General features: G+C 44.4%; 1 protein-coding gene across 1 annotated transcript in view; it reads left to right on the top strand.

Annotated features, from left to right (window-relative positions):
• Positions 1-1,012: 1,012 nt before the first annotated feature.
• Nsd2 (nuclear receptor binding SET domain protein 2) overlaps positions 1,013-22,656 on the top strand; it is a 72,934-nt gene continuing 51,290 nt past the window's right edge. The window contains exons 1-4 of the mRNA XM_051165057.1: positions 1,013-1,121; positions 1,906-1,975; positions 16,578-17,201; positions 19,482-19,644. Of these exons, the coding sequence (XP_051021014.1) occupies positions 16,608-17,201; positions 19,482-19,644 (757 nt within the window). The 5' untranslated portion in view covers positions 1,013-1,121; positions 1,906-1,975; positions 16,578-16,607. The remainder of the gene's footprint in view (positions 1,122-1,905; positions 1,976-16,577; positions 17,202-19,481; positions 19,645-22,656) is intronic.

Consider the following 22,656-nt stretch of genomic DNA (forward strand, 5'->3'; position numbering starts at 1 on the left):
CTGCATCTGACTTGATCCCGGCCTCCCGAGAGGTTAGAGTCTTAACTTGAAAAGAGCTAGTCAGACATCCCAGGACCACCGCCCTTCTAGCGTTTCTAATCACACTTCCCCGACTCCGCGCCACGCGCACGCGCTCCGCGCAAAGCACGCAGGCTACCCCGACCCGCCGGGGCTGCGTTCTGATCCGCCGCCGTAGCAATGCATTTCTGGAGACTGCTTCCCGACGTCTTCCCAGGACGCCGAGATGTGCTTCTTTGACAACTGATTCTCCCGGATTGCTGACAGCCCGCCCGGCCGGGCGTCTCTAGACGAGGCCAGGCCCTGACCTCAGGACCTAGAGCGCCTCGCGAACACGCTGAGGGACGCGCGTCCCGCCCGCGGACGACTCCGAGCCCCCGTGTCCAGCTGTCCACGCTGGGAAGCGGGCAAGTTCCGGCGCGCCACGAGCTGCTCCCGCCAGCCGCTGGCGCTCGAGGCCCGGACGCTGGGCGGGGCCGCGGCCTCCCGCGCTCCCCATCTGCCCGAGAGGCCGTGTACCCGCGTCCGCGTCCGCGCCCACGCCGGGCTCCGGGGCCGCGCGCGGCGATTGGGCGGCTGGCGTGACGTCACCGCGCCGTGGCTCGCCGCGGTTGCGGAGCTGGCCGCCGCCCGCGCGCCGCTCGAGGAGCCGGAGCGGGAGGCGAGCGGAGCGGGCGCGCGCTCGGCTCTCCAACACCCGCGCTCAGGACCGCTGCCTACCCCGCGCGCCCCGCCGCCCGCCGCCCGCGGTCCGCTGCTCTCCGCGCGCGACCCCGGCGCGGATTTGAAAAGCCCGGTCCGCGAGCGCCCAGAGGCGGCAGCCAATCAGCGGAGCGCACTTTTCCCGCGGCTTCTGGGGGTGGCGGCGGCCCCGGCGGCGGCGGCGGCGGGCGGGAGGCGCGGGGGCGGGGTCGGCGCCGCGCGCGGAGAGTCTCGGCCTGGCCGCGCTGCGCCCGCCGCTGCCGCCGCCGCTGCCGCCGCCGCTGTCGCCGCCGCCGCCCCCTCCCGCCGCCCTGCCCTCCGCGGCCTTGCGCCTGCCGCCGCCGCTGCCACCGCCGGACAGCCGCTGCCGGACAGCCGCCGGAGGATGCGACGCAGCGCAGGTCACTGGGGCCGCCGGCCAACCGCCGCGGGAACTAACCGCTGGCCAGGGAAGGGAGGTCGGGCCGGGAGGCCGGGCGATCGAGGCCCGAAGCTTGAGGGGACGGCTTGAGGGCTGGGGGAGGCGGGGGGGGCGGCGCGGGCAGGACAGAGGAGGACGCGGGGCCTGAGGCGAGGGTGGAGGATCGGGAGGCTGGGAGGACGCGGCCTGGAGCGCCGGTCGGACGCGCACGGCGGGCGACGGCTAACGGGGCGGCGGGCGCGCGGCCATGTTGGGCCCGCTGGCCGGGGCTGCACCTGTGCCGGGCCGGCGAGCGGCCGCCTTTGTTCCCGCGGCGCCGGGCGGGCCGAGCGGGCCTTTGTGCGGCGCGGGGCCGGGTGGCGCGGTGGGAGGGGCAGCCGGGTGGACCGAGAGGCACTTTTTGTGTGCGGAAGCGTCCGGCATTGACACTCGGGGCGCCGGCCGTTGGTCAGCGCGGCTACGCGGCCGCCGGCCCTTGCCGGGCCTCGCAGGTGGAGGCGAGGTTGGCTGGACCCGCGGACCCGCCCGTGGCTGTGGCCGCGCCTCACGGGGCGCGCTCCCTCGCTCGGGATGCAGCTCGCAGCCTAGAAGGCGCAGGGCGCAGGGCGCGGCGAGCCGGACCGAGATGACCAAGCGGCTGGTGACTGCCTTGGTTTTTAAATCTCGGCATTTAAAAGATGTTTGGTTTGAGTTTCGGTGAGAAGAAAATGGACGAGATTATTGCATTGGACCCGTTGCAACACTGAGCTTTTCTCCCTTCTCAGCTCAGGACGAGGTTTGACATTGACGACGAAACGGTATGAAATCGGACGTTCTGACAGGAATCATTTCCAGGTAGATAATTGGGGGGCGTGATGTTATAACGGACCCTGTAAAGAGACCAGTTTGATACTGAACGAATTCAGAATTAGGTTAGAGAAGTTCCTAAGTACTGGCTGTCTAATTACAGAGTTGGAAGGCCTTGACTTTTAAAGGAATTAAATTCCAAGACTACGCATGGATTTTATTAGTTCTGTTTTATGTATTTGAAATAAGATCATCACCATAGAAAATGAGTTGGGAAACATCTCACTTAGGAAGCTGAGACTTTTTAACTCGCACATTTCCCAGGTTTTAAGTTCTGATTACGTACTTAAGTCAATACGTACATACATAAAACGCACGCACAAATAAAAAGCACGGAGAGAGCTAGTCCTGTAAAAGTAGCTCTTTCTGTTTATTCTCTTATTCCCCACGACCCAGAGTTCAAATCATAACTACCGGCTAGAGATGAAGGGGGTTCACGCCTTATGCACTCGATTACTTTGAGTCATTTCCTTTTCTTTCCTTCCATTTTCTTCTCTACCCAGCAGCCTTCATTTTTGGCTTGATGGCTTATTGTGTGTGGACTTAAAATTTGTTTGTGAATTTGTGTAATCTTTTGTGAATAACTCCTACATACTCAGAACAAAAATTCTCCCCTTTTGGTCTCTGATTCTGAGAGTCAACGTTCCTTTTTTTCTTTTTTTCTTTTTTTTAACAGCTCATGGAAGCCCTTTTAAAAAATAATTTTTAAATTTTATTTTTATTTTATGTGCATTGATGTTTTGCCTGCATGTATGTCTCTGTGCGGGTGTCAGATCCTGGAGTTAGAGACAGTTGTAAGAGGCTATGTGCGTGCTGGGAGTTGGACCCAGGTCTTCTAGAAGAGCAGACAGTGTTCTTAACTGCTGAGCCATCTCTCCAGCCCAACATCCGTTTTTAATAGTATTTAGATAATTTACTTCATGAATTTCAAAAACTAATGGACAATTCTTCTGTGAACACAGATGTGATATGTTCATTGTAATGTTATAAACTCATAACTTGGGATGTGTGGAGGCACACCTTTGAGTGAGACTGCTAGGTTATTTTTGTGTAGCCAGGCTATACAGGGCTGTTAAGCCACTGCCTACAGAAATGTGAGGAACCAAAAGAAGACTTAAGTCAGAACTGCAGAGTGAGTCAGGCATTAGAGACCCCGTGGGTTACTTAAGGGAGGAGTCCAGCCTTTCATCTATTCAAAAGACCTTTCCAAGAAGTACTCAGGCTTTAAGAAGGTTTACTCACATGGCGGAATGTGAACTAATTAGTTACTTCCTTTTTTTTTTTTCAATAACAGTTTTGACAATTCAGTGTAAAATTTGCATGTAGGTGGAATTAGACGTAGATGCTCTGGTGAGAAGATAGGAAACAGTAGTTAAATGTGCCCCATATGAGCACATTTGTATCTCCTTAACAAGTAATTGCACATGTAAAAAGTTGTGCTAAAATGAGCTGAAGAATATAATTTGAATTTATTATTATTTTTACTTTTTTTTTGGAGACACGCTTTCTCTGTGTAGTCCTGGACTTTGTAGACCAGGCGGGCCTCCAACTCACAGAGATCTGCCTGCCTCTGCCTCCTAAGTGCTAGGATTAAAAGTGTGCACCATCATGCCTGGTCCATTATTCTTTTTAATCCAGCAAATAAGTGTGAATTGAGAAACATTTTTTTTTTTTTTTTGGTTTTTCGAGACAGTGGAGAAACATTTTTTTTGAGACAGGGTCTTGGTAAGTCACTATGGCTGGCCTAGAACTGTCTACATAGACTAGGATGGCTTTGAACTTTGAACAGTCCTCATAGTACTGAAATTACAAGCATGAAAGGCTATGGCTGGGTATTGTATGTATCTGTTGAAAACAGAGCCCTGAACCTTGAAAACTACACATGCTCTTAACCACTGGGCAGTATCTTAAGTTCTGAAGACGTCTTTATGTTTACATATTCCAATATTGTGTTTTATTTCCTGGTGAATTGCTTAAGACCGTAGAATACATACAACTCAACTTTAGATAAGTATCATGGTCTCCTGTCTGCACTCTCCTCTTTGTCTTTGTTCAGAACAGAGGATCTCTCTTCCCAAGGTTGCAGTGATGTGTCTTCACTCTGGCCTTTTGTGCAGGTTGTTGGGCATAGGCCTCTCATTGTTGTACATAGCACAGCGTAGAGCCTTCTCATGGCATTCTCACCCTCTGGATAAATTATTAGAAGTGGTACTCTTTAGTTTGGGCACGGTGGTTTCTGATTTCACTTTTTCACATCAGAAATTCAGTTATAGTCTATTAAGTGGGCAGATGGCTTAGGGCAAGCAACCCATTTAGTGTTAGCATATGACCTGTTTGCCTCTCTTTAAGTTTTGTTGGAGTAGAAAAAGCTCCAGAAAGCTGAATATAGAACAGAGAGTTGAGCTGAGGTCCCCCTACAAGTACTTCTTAGCTTGAGTTTGATCCTGGAAGCTGAGTCCTATGGTTGCTACCCGTTTTGGAAGGCCCTTGTAGATAAGGCTTGCCTTCATGCGGCTTCCTTTCTCTTTGTCTGATCTCTCTTAGCTAAATAGTAAACAAGCAAACAAACAAATGTGTGTTTTAGCTATAGGACCAGCTTGCTATTTTTGTTCATCATGCTAAATGGAGATCAGCTCTTGAAACATTGCAGGAATGTAAGTGCAACAATTAACAAGGAGCAAGTGCTTCTGCTGTTTCTAGTTGATTTCTCTATCACTGAATGAGGCAAACAGAACATAAAGTATATAAAATATAAAAGACTAGGTTCATGTATACAAACTATCAATACAGTTAGTTTCTCTGTAAATGGTTATTTATAGTGAACATTGTGGGAGAAAAGAGATTTAATGTTAGTCCCAGGAGATCTAACACCCTCTTGGTCTCCTCTGGCACCAAACATATGTGATACACATACATACATAGAGGCAAAAGACTCATCCATATAAGTAAATAAATCTTTTCTTTTCTTTCTTTCTTTTTTTTTGGTTTTTCGAGACAGGGTTTCTGTGTAGCCTTGGCTGGCTGTCCTGGACTCACTTTGTAGACCAGGCTGGCCTCAAACTCACAGCAATCCACCTGCCTCTGCCTCCCGAGTGCTGGGAATAAAGGCGTGCGCCACCACGCCCGGCGTTAAATTTTTTTATTGGTGTTTTGTCTACATGCATGTCTGTGTGAGGGTGTCAGATCCCCAGGAGCTGGAGTTATAAGTTGTGAGCTGCCATGTGGGTGCTGAGAATTGAACCCAGTGCTCTTAACCGCTGAGCCATCTCACTAACCCTTATTTTTTTTCTTATAATTTATTTTTATTTTATGTGCATTGGTTTTTACCTCGCATGTATGTCTGTGTGAGGATGCCAGCTCATGGAGATACAGTAGCTGGCCATGTGGGTGCTGGGGATTGAACCCTGGTCCTCTGGAAGATCCCTTAGTGCTCTTAACTGCTGTGCCAACTCTCCAGCCCATTCTTAATCTTTTAAAATTAAGATTTATTTTAGTTAAAAAAAAAAAAGATTTATTTCAGTGTGTGTTTGTGTGCGTGTATGCTGTTTGTGTTTGCCTGTGCCCAACAAGGCAACAAGAGGGTGTCTGATCTTCTGGAGCTGGGGTTAAAGCTGATCCTGAGCCCCCCCCCAACATGGGTTATGGGAACCAAACTTGAGTCTACTTGAAGAGCAGCAGGTACTTGTTTGTTTGTTTTTAATTTTTGTTTCAGCTTCTTTATTTTTTTTTAAAAGACAATTTCTTTCTCTGAGGTGTAATAGCCCTGGCTATTCTGGACTTGCTTGCAGACGAGGCTTACCTTGAATTCACAGATATCCCCCTGCCTCTGTCTCTCAAGTGCTGGGATTAAAGGTGTGCTCTTAACCACTGTGCTATTTCTCCAGTCCCTCATCTTTTACTTACACACACACACACACACACACACGCACACGCACACGCATGCACGCACAGGTAGAGGTCAGCAAACAACTTTCAGGAATTCCTCCACTGAGTTCTAGGGTTTGAACTCGGCATCAGGCTTGCACTTTTATCTGCTTAGCCGTGTTGTCAGCTCTGTCCCATCTCTTTTCCATGCTTCACTTTGAGCCTTTACTCCCTCCTCCTTAGGCGTGCTCTGCTGTTGTGTGTGCATGGGCTCACTTTTCCTTCAACTATGCCCTAAACCGCAGTCACACTGTACCTCAGACCGCTGGGGGACTGCTTGTTTTGTTTGGAGTTTTTTCCAAGAGTCTCTGTGACTTGATTTTTATCCTCTCAGGATTTTACTCAGACTTCTTAGGCATTGCCTCTGACGACTAGTTTAAAATACTTCCTTGGTGCTGGGTGTGGTGGCTCATCCTTTAATCCCAGCACTCAGGAGGCAAAGTTAGGAGGATCTCTTGAGTTTAAGACCAGCCTGGCTTGCCTACATTGTGAAACCCTGTCTTGAAAAACAAACATACTTGTCTGACATTTCCTTCAGTCTTAGCATTTTTTCCATAACACTGTGTATTATTTGTTTGTCCTTCCTGTCTCCTTTGAGGTTTATTATGTGTATGTAGAGACTTGGTCTCTTAGCTTTTTTTGTTTTTGTTTTTGTTTTTTTGAGACAGGGTTTCTCTGTGTAGCCCTGGCTGTCCTGGACTCACTTTGTAGGCCAGGCTGGCCTCAAACTCACAGCGATCTACCTGCCTCTGCCTCCCGAGTGCTGGGATTAAAGGCATGTGCCACCACGCCCAGCTGGTCTCTTAGCTTTTATTCTCAGTAACTAAAATAGTGTCTGAAGACTGGCAGATATGCACTGGCTGCTTAAATGAACTGTCATTCAGTCCTCATACGATGTTTTAAAAGTGATGTGGATGAAGGGGTTTATGAGCACATTTGAGGAGAAAGAGGAGAGCCCAGGACTGGTGGCAGAAGTCAGTGGAGAGCCTGCGGACCAGGACCAGAGTCCTAGATAAGAAGTGCAGGAGCAGGAGCTGATGTCTGTGTGTTTTAAGTTATATTACTTATTTGAATGTGTGCATATACATGCTCATGTCAAGATTCATATGCCACTGTGCTGTGGTATGCATGTGGAGGTTAGAGACAGTTAGCTGTTGCTCACCATCTACTTTGTGGGCCACAGAAATCAGACTTCTCCATTTGTACCTTGCTGTAAACCAGTGAATGAGAGGGAAGAAGGGCCTGGTTTGTGACCTACCTTTGTTCTTTCTGAAAGGAGGCTTTGATCTCTTTGTTTTGGAAAGTACCCTAGATCCATCCTGGTGTTCCATTGTACTCAGAAGAGTCTCTAGGCCCAGAGGATTCCCTATCTTCCTGCACTGCCCTCTAGTCATTCCTTTGTTGTCCCAAGATTACACTGTCATGCTGCCCATCTCTCTTGAGATAAGCTTGATTTATTTCTTGAGCTTCCCTGTTTTTTAAAATTTTTATTTTTATTGGTTGTTGTTGTTAGATTTTATGAGTATGGGTGTTTTGTCTGTATGTTTCTACATACATCATGTGTGTGCTTAGTGCCTGCAGAGTTCAGAAGAGGGTATTGGATCTTTGGGACTGGGGTTATGTGGTGAGCCACCGTGTTAGTGCTGGAAACTGAACCCAGATCTCCCTCAAATGCTGAGCCATCTCTCCAGCCCCTCACCCCCATGGAAAGCCTGCTTTTACTGATGCTGCATATCTGGAACCAAAGGCCAGATGTACCAGGCATACTTGTGTTAGACTTGCCACGGTGCTGTGTTAGGCCTCTAGCACATTGCCCAGGGTTTCATATCATCCTCTTTAAGTAGTTTTTCTTTTCTTTCTAAAGAAAAGATTTATTTATTTATTATTATGTAAACAGTGCTCTGCCTGCATGTACACCTGCAGGCCAGAAGAGGGCACCAGATCACTTTTCAGATGGTTGGGAGCCACCATGTGGTTGTAGGGAATTGAACTCAGGACCTTTGGAAGAGCAGACAACGCTTAACCTCTGAGCCATCTCTCCAGTTCCTAGATAGTTTTTTAAGGGGAGGATCCTGAGTGGTATCTTGGTACCTTTAGTACCTGGATGTAGAAGGGACTCAGTTAACAAATGAGATTTTGGATATTTTTATTTTATTTTATTTTTATTTTTTTGATATTTTCTAATGTTTTCCTGTTTTTTTTTTTTTTTAACTGGATTGTGTAGGTTTAGATTTTGTTTTTCTTTTCTTTCTTTCTTTCTTTTTTTCCCCGAGACAGGATTTCTCTGTGTAACAGTCCTGGCTGTCCTGGCCTCAACTTTGTAGACTAAGCTGGCCTCAAATTCATATTGATCCACTTGCCTCTGCCTCCTGAGTGCTGGGATTAAAGGCATGCACCACCATGCCCAGCAGATTCTGTTTTTCAATTAGAAATACATCTGCATTGCTTACTTTTAAAGATTAGACATTAATGTTGTCTGTGTAGAGTTTTGCTCTATGCAGCTTTAAAAAAATCTCTCTCTCTCTCTCTCTCTCTCTCTCTCTCTCTCTCTCTCTCTGTGTGTGAGAGAGAGACAGACAGACAGACAGAGACAGACATGTGGTTTGTGGTTTGCATATAAGTGTACAACTTTCAGGAGTCAGTCAGTGCTCCTACCACATGGATCTTGGCTCCTCTGAGACATAGCTTTAGAGTTGCAATTTTTTTTTTTCTTTTTCTGTTTGAAACAGTTTATCTGTGTAGTCCTGGCTGTCTTGGAGCTCTCTCTGTAGACCAGACTGGCCTTGAACTCAGGGATCCACCTGACTGTCTCAGTGCTGCACAACCTCTTCCTTGCCCTGTGCCTTTTAAAACATTGAAATTTTAACATTTTACTTTAGTATTTTATGTTTGTGAGTATATTGTTTGCATGTATATAGATACATCATGTGTGTCTGGTACCCAAGGATGCCAGAAGAGGACATTGGATACTTGGGATGGAGTTTAACCTAGTTATGAGTACCATGTGGGTGCTGGAATAGAATCCAGGTCCTTTGCTAGACCTCTTGAACACTGAGCCAACTCTCCAGCCCCTGCAAGTCTTTCATTTTAACAAAATATTACAGCAGGAAATCCCAGAGATACTAGTTCAGAACCTTGCTCAACGTTACTATGCTTTATGTGATAAAGACTGGGCTTTTGAAAGGCTTGGGAAATTATTCTGCTGCTCAGGAAAAGTTTTTGTTTTTTAGTTTTTTTGGGACAAGGTTTCTCTGTATAGCCATAGGTTGGCCTCAAACTCACAGAGATCTGCCGGCCTCTGTCTCCCGAGTGCTGGGATTGAAGGTGTGCACCACTATCACCCGGCGCAGGAAAATGTTTTAGTTAACTATATGTAAATGTAGAAGGGGTAAATGCCATTGCAGTTCTGTACTTATGCCTAATGTTTCCTTTCTTATTTTATTGTACTTATTTATTCATTTTTAGTTTTTAAGACAGTCTTGCTGTGTAGCCTTGGATAGTTTTGAACTTGGTATCTATAGCAGGCTGACTTTCAGCTTGTGGCGATTGGTTGATTTTTCTGTCTCAAATTCTCAGGTGGTAGGTAGAATTGTAGACATGTGCCGCTACCACCACGCTGCTGCTGCTGCTACAGCTACTTGTTGTGTTGTTCATGCATGCACACACGTGCGCTGCTTGTATATGAGAGCAGGTATTCATGTGCCATGGGTGCATGTAGAGATGAGTTCTCTCCTCTCTCCTTTGTTGTTTGTGTTGTGTTGCATACCTCAGTCTAACTGGCCCTGGAGCTTCCAGGTGGCTGTCTTGTCTCATGCCTGTAAGAGTGCTAGGATTATAGATTTGAGCCACTGTATCTAGCTTTAAAAACAAAACATAGTCTCACTCTGTAACCCTTGGGTACTCTGGAACTCACTATGTAGACTAGCCTCACACTCACAGTAGGCACCACCAAAATCACTCCCCTGTATACCGCCTTTTGTGCTTTCAAAAATGGAATTCTGTTTATTAGATTAGTTTGGCATATGCTTTTACTTACTAGACTATTTCCCTAGCTTGCCTGCCTGGTGCGTGCGTGCCTGCGTCCCTCCTCCTTCCCTCCCTCCCTTTTTCCCTCCCTCCCTCCCTCCCTTCCTTTATTCCCAAGAGAGGGTCTCATGTACTTAAAGCTTTGAACTTGCTCTGTAGTGGAGGGAAACTCTGAATTTCACGTCCCTGGGCTAGAGAGCTGGCTCATTAGGTAAAAATGTTTGCGGTAAAAGCATGATGACCAGTGTTGACCCTCTAGTCTCTACAGTGCTGTGGGAGTCTTGGCGGGGACCAGGTCCAAGCTTGGTGAAATATCCATGTTTAACAGCTGATAAAACTACTGAAGAGAGAGGTGGAAGGGAACCACTGAAAACAGAGGAATGTCTTAAACTGTGCCACAGGACACAGGAAACCTTAAGACTAACTTCCTGTTTTCTTCCACAGGGAAAGAGGAGAGGACTGTAGATGAGGAGAGGTTGGAATTAAAGTGACAATGTGTAGGGTTTCTTTGCATCTGTGTTTGGTTAACAGAAGACATGGCTAAATACCATTTATCACATTTGAGGAAATTAGACAATAGAGTCCTGCGTGCTAAGGATGTAGCTCAGGAATAGAGCTTTGCAGGCCTTGGGTTCAGTCTCTAGCCTCATCATTCCAAACAGAAAGAACTGGGAACAATGTCTAAATTTGTTACTAAGAAAAAACAGTTATAAAAGCTCTCTGAAGCTGGGAGTGGTGGTGTTCGCCTTTAATCCCAGCACTCTGGAAGCAGAGTCAGGTGGATCACTGTGAGTTCAAGGCCAGCCTGGTCTACAAAGTGAGTCCAGGACAGCCAAGGCTAACAGAGAGAAACCCTGTCTTGAAAAACAAAAACAAACAAACAAAAAGTCTCTGATAGAATTGTTATAAGCAGTACAAGAATTTCTATTTTTTAAGCACATTTAAACATTAAGAACATTTACTAACAGTGGTTTGCAATCTGGGATGTATTCTACACTCTTTTTTTTTTTTTTTTTTTTTTTTTGGTTTTGCGAGACAGGGTTTCTCTGTGCACCCTTGGCTGTCCTGGACTCACTCTGAAGACCAGGCTGGCCTCGAACTCACAGCGATCCGCCTGCCTCTGCCTCCCGTGTGCTGGGATTAAAGGCGTGTGCCACCACGCCTGGCCTGTATTCTACACTCTTAACAGGAGAGTGTGTAAGTGCGAGGTTAGAGCAGAACTGGCTTAGTGGGTGAGATAGATAGTATGTAGGTTCTGCCGGATCACTATGTAGTCCTGGCTATTCTGGAACTTGATACGTAGACCAGGTGGCCTTGAACTCCTAGACACCCTCCTGTTTTTGCCTCCTGTGTGCTGGGATTACAGGTACATACCACCATGCTGGGTGGAAGAGTATAAGTAACCAGCGTACAGTTACCATATCTTTTCATGTTAGACACTTTCATTTTTTTCTGCTTTGTGTGTCTAATATGTTTGAGCATCTTGTCCTTTGAAATTTGATGTGGCTGTGTGATTTGCATTGGTTAGTGAAAAGTGGCACATTGTGCGCTGGAGAGATAGTTTAGCTATTGAAAGAGCACTGGCTGCTCTTCCAGAGGACCTAGGTTCAATCTCTAGCATCCACAAGTTCACAAATGTCTATTGTGATGTCCTCTGCTGGCCTCCGTGGGCTTTGAATGAGTGTGGTGCACAAACATGCAGGCAAAACATCTACACACATAAAAATAAGTGAAAAAAGTAGTGTACGTTTTATATATGTGTATAATTACATTTATATTTATTTGAATGCATGTCGTTGATTGTGTGGGAATACAGAATGTAATTTGTAGGCTTGAGTTCTTTTCCTTTGACCTTGTGGGTTCTGGGGATTGAACTTAGATCATCAGACTTGTGGAAAACATCTTTACCTTGTCAGCCCAGCATATCACTTCTAAGTGAAAATTGGTTTGTTTCTTGTTTTTAAAAATTTTTTTTTGTTTTAACATTTCTTTGATCACAGCAGGCAAATCAGTCTTGTGTGAGTATATGTCTGTGTGCTTGTGGTGTGTGTACTTGTGTGAGTGTACATGTGTGGATAACAGGTTGACATTGGCTGGCTTTTTTTTTTTTTTTTTTTTTTTTTTTGGTTTTTCGAGACAGGGTTTCTCTGTAGCCTTGGCCATCCTGGACTCACTTTGTAGACCAGGCTGGCCTCGAACTCATAGCGATCCGCCTGCCTCTGCCTCCCAAGTGCTGGGATTAAAGGCGTGCGCCACCACGCCTGGCTTTGGCTGCCTTTCTTGATCACTCTTTACTTTTATTGAAAACTTTTTGTTTGTTTTTGAGACAGGGTCTCTCTGTGTAGCCTTGGCTGTCCTGGACTCGCTTTGTAGACCCAGCTGGCCTTGAACTCACAGGGATCCGCATGCCTCTGCCTCCCGAGTGTTGGGATTAAAGATGTGCGTCACCAGGTCCAGCTTTGAAAACATTTTTTAAATGATGATGATGATGATGATGATGATGATTATTATTATTTTGTTTTTTTTGAGACAGGGTTAAAGTACCTCCTAGCATTTCTTGGTGAAAGGGCTATGTGCAAGGGCTCCCTTCTGCACATTTGGTATATTCAGCTTAATGTTTGCATGATAATTTATCTGGGGATAAAGTTCTAGTAAAGAAGTTATTTTTCTTCACATGTTGGTCAGAGGACAATTTTTATTTTTAAGATTTATTGTTTATTATTATGTACATGGTGTTCTGACTGCATGTACACCTGGCAGGCCAGAAAAGGGCATAAGATCACTTTATAGATGGTTGTGAGCCACCATGTGGTTGCTGGGAATTGAACTCAGGACCTCTGGAAGAGCAGTCAGTGTTCTTAACCTCTGAGCCATCTCTCTGGCATCCAGAAGACAATATTTTGTAGAGTCTCCCTTCCACCTTTACGTGGGCTCCGGGCATTGAATTCAGGTAGGCAGGCTTGTTTTGCTGTTGATTGTTAATCACTTTTATCTGCTGAGTCTCACAGTCGCCTGCAATTTGTTTTTGGTTTTTCCCCCCATTAAAAGTGATCTTTTTTTTTTTTTTTTTTTTTTTTTTTAATTTTTAAAATTGATCTTAGAGATCTGTGGAACCCTAGGGTCTTGGACATGCTAGGTAAGAGTTTTGTCACTAGGCCATCCTAATTTAGTAATTTCATCCTAACTTTTTTGGTTTCTTAGTAATAAAGATTTTCTCAACTTTCATGTTCTGAAGTTTTGTCATCTATCTGGAGGCCTGTTTGATTTATCTTTCTCTGAGATAGGAAGCTCTTAATATGAATGCCAGGTATCCTTTATTGGCCATCCTTTAGAAAACTGCCTTTCTCCCATTCTCTGGCTAACTAGAACTCTCTTTACGATAAAAGCTTCTTGAAGCAGTCTTTGTTTATTTCCAATGGGGGTGTATGTATAGGGTAACATGTACATGGTAAAATTCGGCATTTATTATTTAGAAGTGTACATATGGGGTTTGGGGGTGTAGATTAAAGGTATATGCCACCTCTGCCCGGTCTGCTTTTTTGTTTGTTTCTTTTTTTCTTTTCAAGCTTAAAAAATAATTACTGCCAGGTGGTGGTGATGCATGCCTTTAACCCCAGCACTCAGAAGGCAGAGGCATGTGGATCTTTGTGAGTTCAAGGCCAGCCTGGTCTACAGAGTGAGTTTCAGGGTTACATGGAGACGCCCTGTCTCAAAAAACAAAACAAAACAAAAAAACAAGAACCCCCCCCCCCCAAAAAAAAACCCAAAGACTCAAGCAAACAAAAATTATGTGTGTGGATGTTTTGTCCTCATGTATGTCTTTGTAATGTGTGCATGCCTCTTACCCAAGAAGCCCAGGGTTTAAGATCCTCTGGGATTACAGTAACAGACGATTGTGAGCCCCTGTGTGGGTGCTGGGAATTGAACCTGGGTCCTCTGGAAGAACAGTAACTCTGAGCCATCTCTCTAGCCCCTGTCCTTGGTTTCTGATAACTATCTGTGTTACTGTTCTGTATTTAAATGTATATTTTAAAGTCTTGTTGCTGTAGATTCAATCTAGAATGTTGTACATGCTAGACAAATCCTCCACTAGTAAGCTATATCCTCAGCCCATGATTTATCTATTTATTTACTCATTTTTAAAAATATTTATTTTAATTTTACTAAGTGTATATATCTGTGTGTGGTTATATGCATGCGAATGCAGGTTCCTCTGGAGGCTGGAGACATCAGGTCTTCCCAAATCAGATCTCTCTGGAGGTGGAATTACGAATTGTTTGTGAGCTGCCCACTGTGAGTGCTAGGAACTGAGTTGGACTCCTGGAAGTGCAGTGTACACACTTCATCTTTTATTTTTGAAAAAGTTTATTTTGTTTTATATGCATATGTGTTTTGTCTGTGTGTATGTTTATGTACTAAATGTATGCCTGGTGTCTACAGAGGTCAGAAAGAGAGGGTGTTGGATCCCCAGGAATGGGCTCTGGGTGGTTGTGAGCCAGTGTGTGGGTGCTGGAAATTGAACTTGGGTCCTCTGGAAGAGTAGCTAGTGCTCAACCTGCTGAGCCCCCAGTAAATATCTATACCTACCAATCATCTCTCCAGCCCAAACTCTTATTTTTGAAATGTACTCTCCATGTAGCTCTGGATTGCCTTGAACTTACAGTGTAGCCAGGACTCAATTGAGTCTGTTGAGTGATTTTATACATATATACACACACACACACACACACAATTACACATTTTATTTTCTGTTTTTTAGCAGGTTAAATTATGTGATTTGGTATGAATGTCCTTGTATGTTTACCATGCTTGGGATTTGCTAAGCTAATTCTGTTACTTGGTCTCACTAAATTGGAGGACCCCCCCCCCCAACTATTTTTTTCTGCCTCATCCTCTCTTTGAGGGTGGGAATACAGATTTTATTTTGTTCCACAGTATTGTGAAACTATATTCTTCCTCCTAAATTTTCTTCTTGTTTTTAAAGTTTTGATATTTTTAATCTAGTTAAGATATTTTTTGACTCTTCAGCATTTTCTCAAATGTGCTTTTGAAAAAGTTTTTGAGAGAGGATCTCTCTTCATAGTTCAGGCTGACCTTGAAACTGTAGACTTTGGGGCTAGAGAGATTGTTCAGTGGTTAAAGGGAAGCACTGCTTTTCTTGAGGATCTCAGCTTGAGTCCCAGCACCCATGTCAGGTATCTGTCTATAAGTTGCCTGTGACCTCCAGCTCCAGGGGATCTGACACCTTCTGCCCTCCAGCTCCAGGGGATCTGACACCTTCTGCCCTCTGCAAGCACATGGCACACACACACTAGACATACACATGAATAAAAATAAATAATACAAGATAAGAATCTCTGTAGACCAGGCTTGCCTTGGATTCAGAGAGATCCTCCTGCCTCTGCCTCCTGAGTGCTGGGATTAAAGGCATGCACTGCCAGAGCTAGCTTCCAGTATGCAATTAAGGCAGCGTATTAAGGGCTTGGAGGGATTGCTCAGTGGTTAAGAACACTTGCTCCTTATGTAGAGGACCTAGGTTCCGATTCCAGCCCCCACATGGTGGCTCACAGTTATCTTTAATTTCAATTCCATGCAATTCAACAACCCCTGGCCTCCACAGGCACTAAGCACTCCTGTGGTGCACAGACATATCTGCAGTCAAAACCTGGTGCACATAAAATAATACGTCTTTTCTTTTCTTTCTTTCTTTTTTTAAAAACATGATTTCTCTGTGTAGCCCTGGCTGTCCTGGAACTTTGTAGACCAGGCTGGCCTCAAACTTACAGAGATCTACCTGCCACCTCCCTGGATTAAAGGTGTGCGCTACCATGTCCAGCCAGCTACAGATTTGCTACTCTCTTCCCACTCCTTTTCAAACCTTTCTCAGTACTTGGGATGAAGCCCAGGGCTTGGTGCATACTAGGCAGTCACTCTACTTCTGAGCACTTCCCTAGCTCTCTGTACTTTTTATTTTGAGACAGAATCTGACCAAGTTAACTAAGCGAGTTTTGAATTTACTCAGTAGTCCAGAAAGGTCCCAAACAGGTGACCTTTCTACCCTATTCCAGTATAGCAATATACAGTCTTTTTTAATGATGTCTGCTTCTCTGTTGTAATTTTTAGTTATTTTAATTAAAAAAATGTGTATGAGTATTTTGCCTGTGTATTTATGCGCCACAAGTGGCGGCCAGAGGGGTTGTCAGATCCTTGGAGCTGGAGTTGGAGGTGGTTGTGAGCCACCATGTTACTGAGAACTGAAACTGGGTCGTCTGCCAGAGCTTTAGCCCACAAGTTAAATTCTTAAGTTAGGCACCCTTCTGTATTAGTTGTTGGTGGTAGTGGTATACCTGAGCTTGGCTCTCCCATATGATTTTACATATGATTTGCATATCATGATTTCTTTTCAGTTGTATTTTGTGATATTAAAATTGCCTTCTACAACCTGACTTATTTTATAAGACATCATGAAAAGAAAAAAAAAAAAAAAGACACACTAATTGCCCCAATAGACAAAACAGAATAAAACCCAGCTCTGACAAAGTTATAGAGATATTGGCATACTTATCCTAGGTTTAAAATGTAATATGTTGCTTTTTTTCTTCTTCCATATATTTTTTATTTTATTTTTTTAACGCTGTAGTGCTCTAAGAATCAAAGCCATCTAGGCTGGATGGAATTTAGCATCAGAAAAAGTCCTCTTTCTGTTCAGAAAGTTGTAAAGTGCATGAAGATGAAGCAGGCACCAGAAATCCTTGGCAATGCAAATGGAAAGACTCAGAACTGTGAAGTGAATCACGAATGTTCTGTATTCATCAGCAAAGCTCAACTTTCTAACAGCCTGCAGGAGGGGGTCATGCAGAAATTTAATGGACATGATGCACTCCCCTTTCTTCCAGCTGAGAAGTTGAAAGATCTTACTTCCCGAGTGTTTAATGGAGAACCTGGTGCTCATGATGCTAAATTGTGTTTTGAGTCCCAGGAAGTGAAAGGAATTGGGACACCTCCCAATACTACCCCTATCAAAAATGGCTCTCCAGAAATTAAACTGAAAATCACCAAAACATACATGAATGGGAAACCGCTCTTTGAATCTTCAATTTGTGGTGACAGTGCTGCTGACGTGGCTCAGTCAGAAGAAAACGGACAAAAATCGGATAAGACTAGGAGGAACAGGAAGAGGAGCATAAAATATGACTCTTTACTGGAGCAGGGCCTTGTGGAAGCTGCTTTAGTGTCCAAGATTTCAAGTCCTGCAGATAAAAAGGTATTTGTGAAGGATTCTGTTGGGTTATGTGACAATGAATGGTGAGCATGAGACCCTTGTGGGAACACCTTAAAGTGCATGACGACAGGTGGAAGGGATGGGAAACACCCACGATGCTGGCAGTGCTGTCTTATGACCTTGGTCCGGTGCAGGTGATACTCATTGAGGCTTGGCTTCTGATTGGGTTGTTGGACATTGCCTTTAGGTGCCACGGCATAAGTTATATCTAGTGAGTTAGCCTTAAAAAGCCAAATGTAGTCCACAACTCTAATCCCAACACTCAAAAAACAGGTAGGCGGGTCTCCGAATTTCATTAAGATCCTATATGAAAAAACAAGAGCAACAGTTTTTGAATCGAAGTCTGTCAGTTTTCATAACCTTGTTAGGTCTACTGTTCTTATGGGTTCCATCTCAGGTATTTTTAGGCTGACTTGTCGAGACATACACTAAATTTAAGTCTGTGTCATCTAGTGAAAGTGGAGCAGAGCTGTGCTATGCAGAGGTGCTGCTGTCATCCTTTCTGCATATGCCACTGTCTACTCTGTGGTCTCTAAACCAAGTGGTTGAGGCAGCCCTCCTTGACAGCTGGGCTATGTCACACACCTTCCTATTCTTGGTTTTTAGTGCAGAGCCTAGCACTTTGTTTGTAAGCAGGCATGTGCTGATTCATCTATCAGGCTGAGGAGGAAAAGTCCTGACTTCAGGTAGAAGATCATGTGGGTCTTATTCTGTTAGGTGGTTTATGTCACCAGTGTCATAAAAACGTTCTGCAGGGTGGTCCTGACACTTGAGTGAGTATAGATCATGTAAAACAGCTAAGTGACCTTAGCCTTGGTAGAAGGAACGAGGGACATAAAGCAGATCGCTGGAGGGTACCAGGTGTTTGACTCTCAGTGGTACACTGAGAAAACTCAGGACAGGTAAGTTGAAACTCATAAGAATTGTGGGCATCATGAAAGTTGGAATATTTAGTTTAAAATTGTAGTTATAAAATTTTGTTTAGAATTACCACAGATAAAGAACAGTTGAAATTTCCTTGACATCCTTAAAACCACAAAAAGTACTTTGAGGCTTTAAAACCAGTGTTTTTTGAGGAACTGTTCCATTCTTGCTAATGTAATTCCAAAGGTAAATCTTTGCTTTTCTCTCTGTGTTTGTGTGTGTGTGTGTGTGTGTGTGTGTGTGTGTGTGTGTGTGTGTAGGTGTGTAGGTGTAAGGTGGGGTGGGCATGATTTCACTATGTAGCCCTGGCCTGGAACTCATAGATTCCTGCTTGTCTCTGCTTCCTAAGTGCTGGGATTTGGAATTAAAGATATGGACCACCATGCCCACCACAAAGGTAAATCTTTTAAAGACCAGTATAATAACCAAGGCTGATTTAGAGGGCTTGGGATGTGCCTGTAGGTGTAAAGAACCTCACACTTTCACAGTTCTTTGAAGAAATCTGTCCATATTGTCACAGACTGGACTTTTCTTCCTAGCGCTGCCACTTGATTACCCTCTACTGTACAATGAGGTAATCCTGAGATGCTGTGCATTCATTTGAGCTAACATCTCTTGAAAGTATAATACGAATCTCCAGTAGCCTTCACTACCATGCTTACAAGTCTATAACAGCCAGTGAGATTTGTAGTTACGTAACAAGAGCAGGACCTAGAGTGGCTTGGGGAAGAATTTCCCTTAAGAGAAGATGTTCAATTTGCCCATGTTCCAGAGACAGGAGAAACTGAGCTTAAGAGAGCTTTGGAAAAAAAAAAAAAAAAAAGAGAGCTTTGAGCAGTCAGAGCATATGCTCACACATGGGTGCAGAGTGCTTGTCTCTACACTACTGGTGGGGCTAGGGCCCTGCTTAAGCACAGGAGGCTGATATGTTGATTGGGGTGTATATTGTCAAAGACCAACTATCAGGTATGGATGTGGCCAGGGTTAGGGGCAATATGTTTTGAGGGTTTTGTAAATAAAGCACCAACTCTGTAATACTGAGAACTCGCTGTATGTCAGGCCTTATGATAATGCTTTAAGTGAAAATGAGAGAAAGCAACTATGAGAAGTGATTGACATTGAAGATGAATACATTAAGGGAATTGTTCTCTGAAGATCAGGGTCTTAAGCATTGAAGACAAGTGCTCTTCCAGTGAGTTATAGCCCCAGTCTTCTCCATACTATACATTTTGAACCTTTAATCAACTTCTGACCAGTACTTGCTCTTTTATAGCTAGAAGGCTGAATTTAAGGATAATTACTGAATGTTAATATTTGTCTTTTGATTTTCACTTTCAGATTCCAGCTAAGAAGGAGTCCTGTCCAAATACTGGCAAAGACAGAGACCTCTTGTTGAAATACAGCGTAGGTGATTTGGTATGGTCCAAAGTGTCAGGTTACCCTTGGTGGCCTTGCATGGTTTCTGCTGATCCGCTGCTTCACAACCATACCAAACTTAAAGGTACGGAATTTTGACTCTTTTTTTCCCCATCTTCCTCTCCTGTACCAAACCTTTCTAATTTGTGTGTTTCTTTCTTATGTTTTGCTTGGAGGCCTTACTAGCTACTTTCACAGCTTTGCCCAAGGAGATGATCAGATCAGATATGACTCATTCATTTCTTAAATATAGGCTTCATCTGATTGAACTGGTACAAACAGGAAAACACTTTAAGAAAATTTATTTTAGATTTAATTTATTTTATATGAATGTTTTGCACATGTGTATGTACATGAACCACGTAATTACCTGGAGCTCATGGTGTCAGAAGGCAGCATCGGCTCCTTTGAAACTGCAATTAGGGGATGTTGTGAGGTACTCTGTGGGTGTTAAGAACTGAACTGGAGTCCTCAGGAAGAACAAGTGCTTTAAACTATCGAGCCATCTCTCTACCTGGGGAAACAGCCTTTACTTTGTATTAGCTCCAAGTTGTGTGCCAGTATACTTAGATATATAGTGATTGCTTATTTGTAGATTAATATTTTATAATATATTAAGTTTGAAATATAAAATATCTCCATTTATGGGCTGGGTGTGGTGGTGCATGCCTTTAATCCCAGCACTCAGGAGGCAGAGGCAGGTCTGAGTTTGAGGCAGCCTGGTCTACAGAGTGAGTTCTAGGGCAGCCAGAGCACAGAGAAACTTTGTCTCAACAAAACAAAACAAACAAACAAACAAAAACAAAACACAAAACCCCTCTTATTTTATTAGTTTTGAGAAGGGAAGAGAAAGCTAGAAGTGATAGTCGTTGACTTAGAAAACTTGAATAAATTGGCTCATGAGACAGCAAAAGAACATATTTAAAATGTAGTGCTATTGATACAAAGCAAATACTTTAAAATAATTTAGCCCATAACTATGTTAATTGCATAAGAAAAACCTGCAGAATGCAGTTTGAGAGGCAAAGTAACAAAGGGTCATGTGGCTTGAATGTTTGGTTAGTGTAGCTCACGCTGGCCTTGTGAGACTCATGCTCCTCCTGCTTCTGCCTCCAGTGCGAGGTGTGTGGTCCTATGCCTGGCTTTGCAGAGTTCTTACCGAGTAAGATTTTGACTGGATGAGTTTATGCTTTTGACCTGTATGCCCCTCAGAAATGTGGCAACCATTGTTGTGACTGTCAGGGGTTGACATTCTGGACCAGAGCTGCTGCTGACCAATCGGTCTTGTGTGGTCCTTTGTGGTATACCCAAGCATGTACCTCCTGGTCTTTAGCCACAGTCTTGAGGTTTGACAGGAGTGGTGGCTTGCTCCCATTTGGTTTGGGTCATTGTGCTGCCACCTGCATGCCACATAGGTTTGTTAGCTGGTTGTGGTGAGATAGTTGCCGAGAATGACATAGGGGTGTATCTCCTGCCAAGTTTGGGCTGGAAGGGATGTACTCAAGACAATGAGAACCCAAGTGCCTTGCAGTGTCTTACCTTTGCTCCTGTCCTAAGGGTGTAGGGTTTTGTTGTGGTGATGAGAGACAGTTATAGTCTATAGGGCTGATTGCCAGAGGGGAACCTGTGGTTTTGTCTCCTTGGAGGATTTTGATATTCTTTTTCCAGAATGAGGTAATTTCTTCCCAAGGAGCTCTGGGAACTCTGGGATACACTTCAAGGTATCCAGATGAGAAATGTGCATCCTTCTGAGGAAGCATGAACCCTCCTTGTGTCATTCAGCCTTGGTGCAGCCACGTGTGGGGGTTATCTGAGGAGCTGTCACTTCTTTCCTGTTCAAAACAGTAAATCTCCTGACTTCTGTATCATTTTTACACTAGAGTATCTGGAGTTTTTAGTCTGTTTATACCGAATGGTGTTAAAAAGTTTTTACCAAGGGATGGCAAGATGGCTCAGTGTTTAAAAGATACTTGGGACCAATCCTGATGACCTGACTTTGATGTCTGGTTCTCAGTGGTGGATGGAAAAAAATGTGCACATTGTGACATGCATATGAACATGGAGAAAAAAAACACACAGAATAAATAAGTGTAAAATACTTATTTTTCTTTCCTGAGATAGAGTATTTGCCATCTTCTATTTGTAATTTTTGTCAGCTTCTACTTGACTTAGTTTGGGGCTTTGGTGCCTAACCAAGGTCTGAATCAGCCTTAAGCATGCTAATGCCTAGCCTTCGTCCATTATAGCTCTGTGGTCTTTTGTTCATGGACTTTCTCTGTTTTATCCTTTTTTCTGTAAATACCTGGCCTTGCTTGCATTTAAAGCTTTTCTTCTTTCCCAGACTTAGCTCTGAGGTAGTCTTGTGGGATCTACTCTGTGTGCATAAATGGTTATGTCAACTCAGTAGGTTCTGAAGAATCTGGATAGTCTCTGAGCAAACCTCTTTAGCTCAGAGGGTCAGGTTTCACACTGTGGTCTGTCTTGATGAGAAAACAAAGGGTCACAGTATACAATTGGACTGTAGGATGTTTAGAGGCAACCAGGCTCTCCTAGGTGTACAAAGGGGCAGGGGTCAGTGTTAAACATTTTCATTTAGATTGTGATCCATGAGATTAAAGGTATGCACTACCACTACCTGACTACTTTTATTATCTTTGTGTGTGTGTATGTGCGTGTGTGTGTGTGTGTGTGTGTGTGCGCGTGCGTGCGTGTGTGTGTCTGTGTGTCTATCTGGGAGTATGTACATGTAAAGTGTAGTAACCTAGGAGGCCAGAGGCCAGGAATTCCCTTACAGGCGTTGTAAGCCACTATGTGGGTTCTAGGAATTGAATTTGGGTCCTCTAGAAGAACAGTAAACACTCTAAACTGCTGAGCAATCTCTTCAGCTTCCAAATAAAATTCTTACAGGTGAAAGATGCTCATAAAAAAGGAAAAAACGGGGTAGGGGCAGAGGTGGCGGCTGGAGACATGGCTCAGCCATTAAGAACAGTGTCTGCTCTTACAGAAGTCCTGAGTTCAATTCCTGCCAACCACATGGTGGCTCACAACCATCTATACTGGGATCTGATGCCCTCTTCTGGCATGCAAGGGTACACGC

The sequence above is a fragment of the Acomys russatus genome, chromosome 22, assembly GCF_903995435.1.
Source record: "Acomys russatus chromosome 22, mAcoRus1.1, whole genome shotgun sequence".
NCBI classification, from domain to species: Eukaryota; Metazoa; Chordata; class Mammalia; order Rodentia; family Muridae; genus Acomys; species Acomys russatus.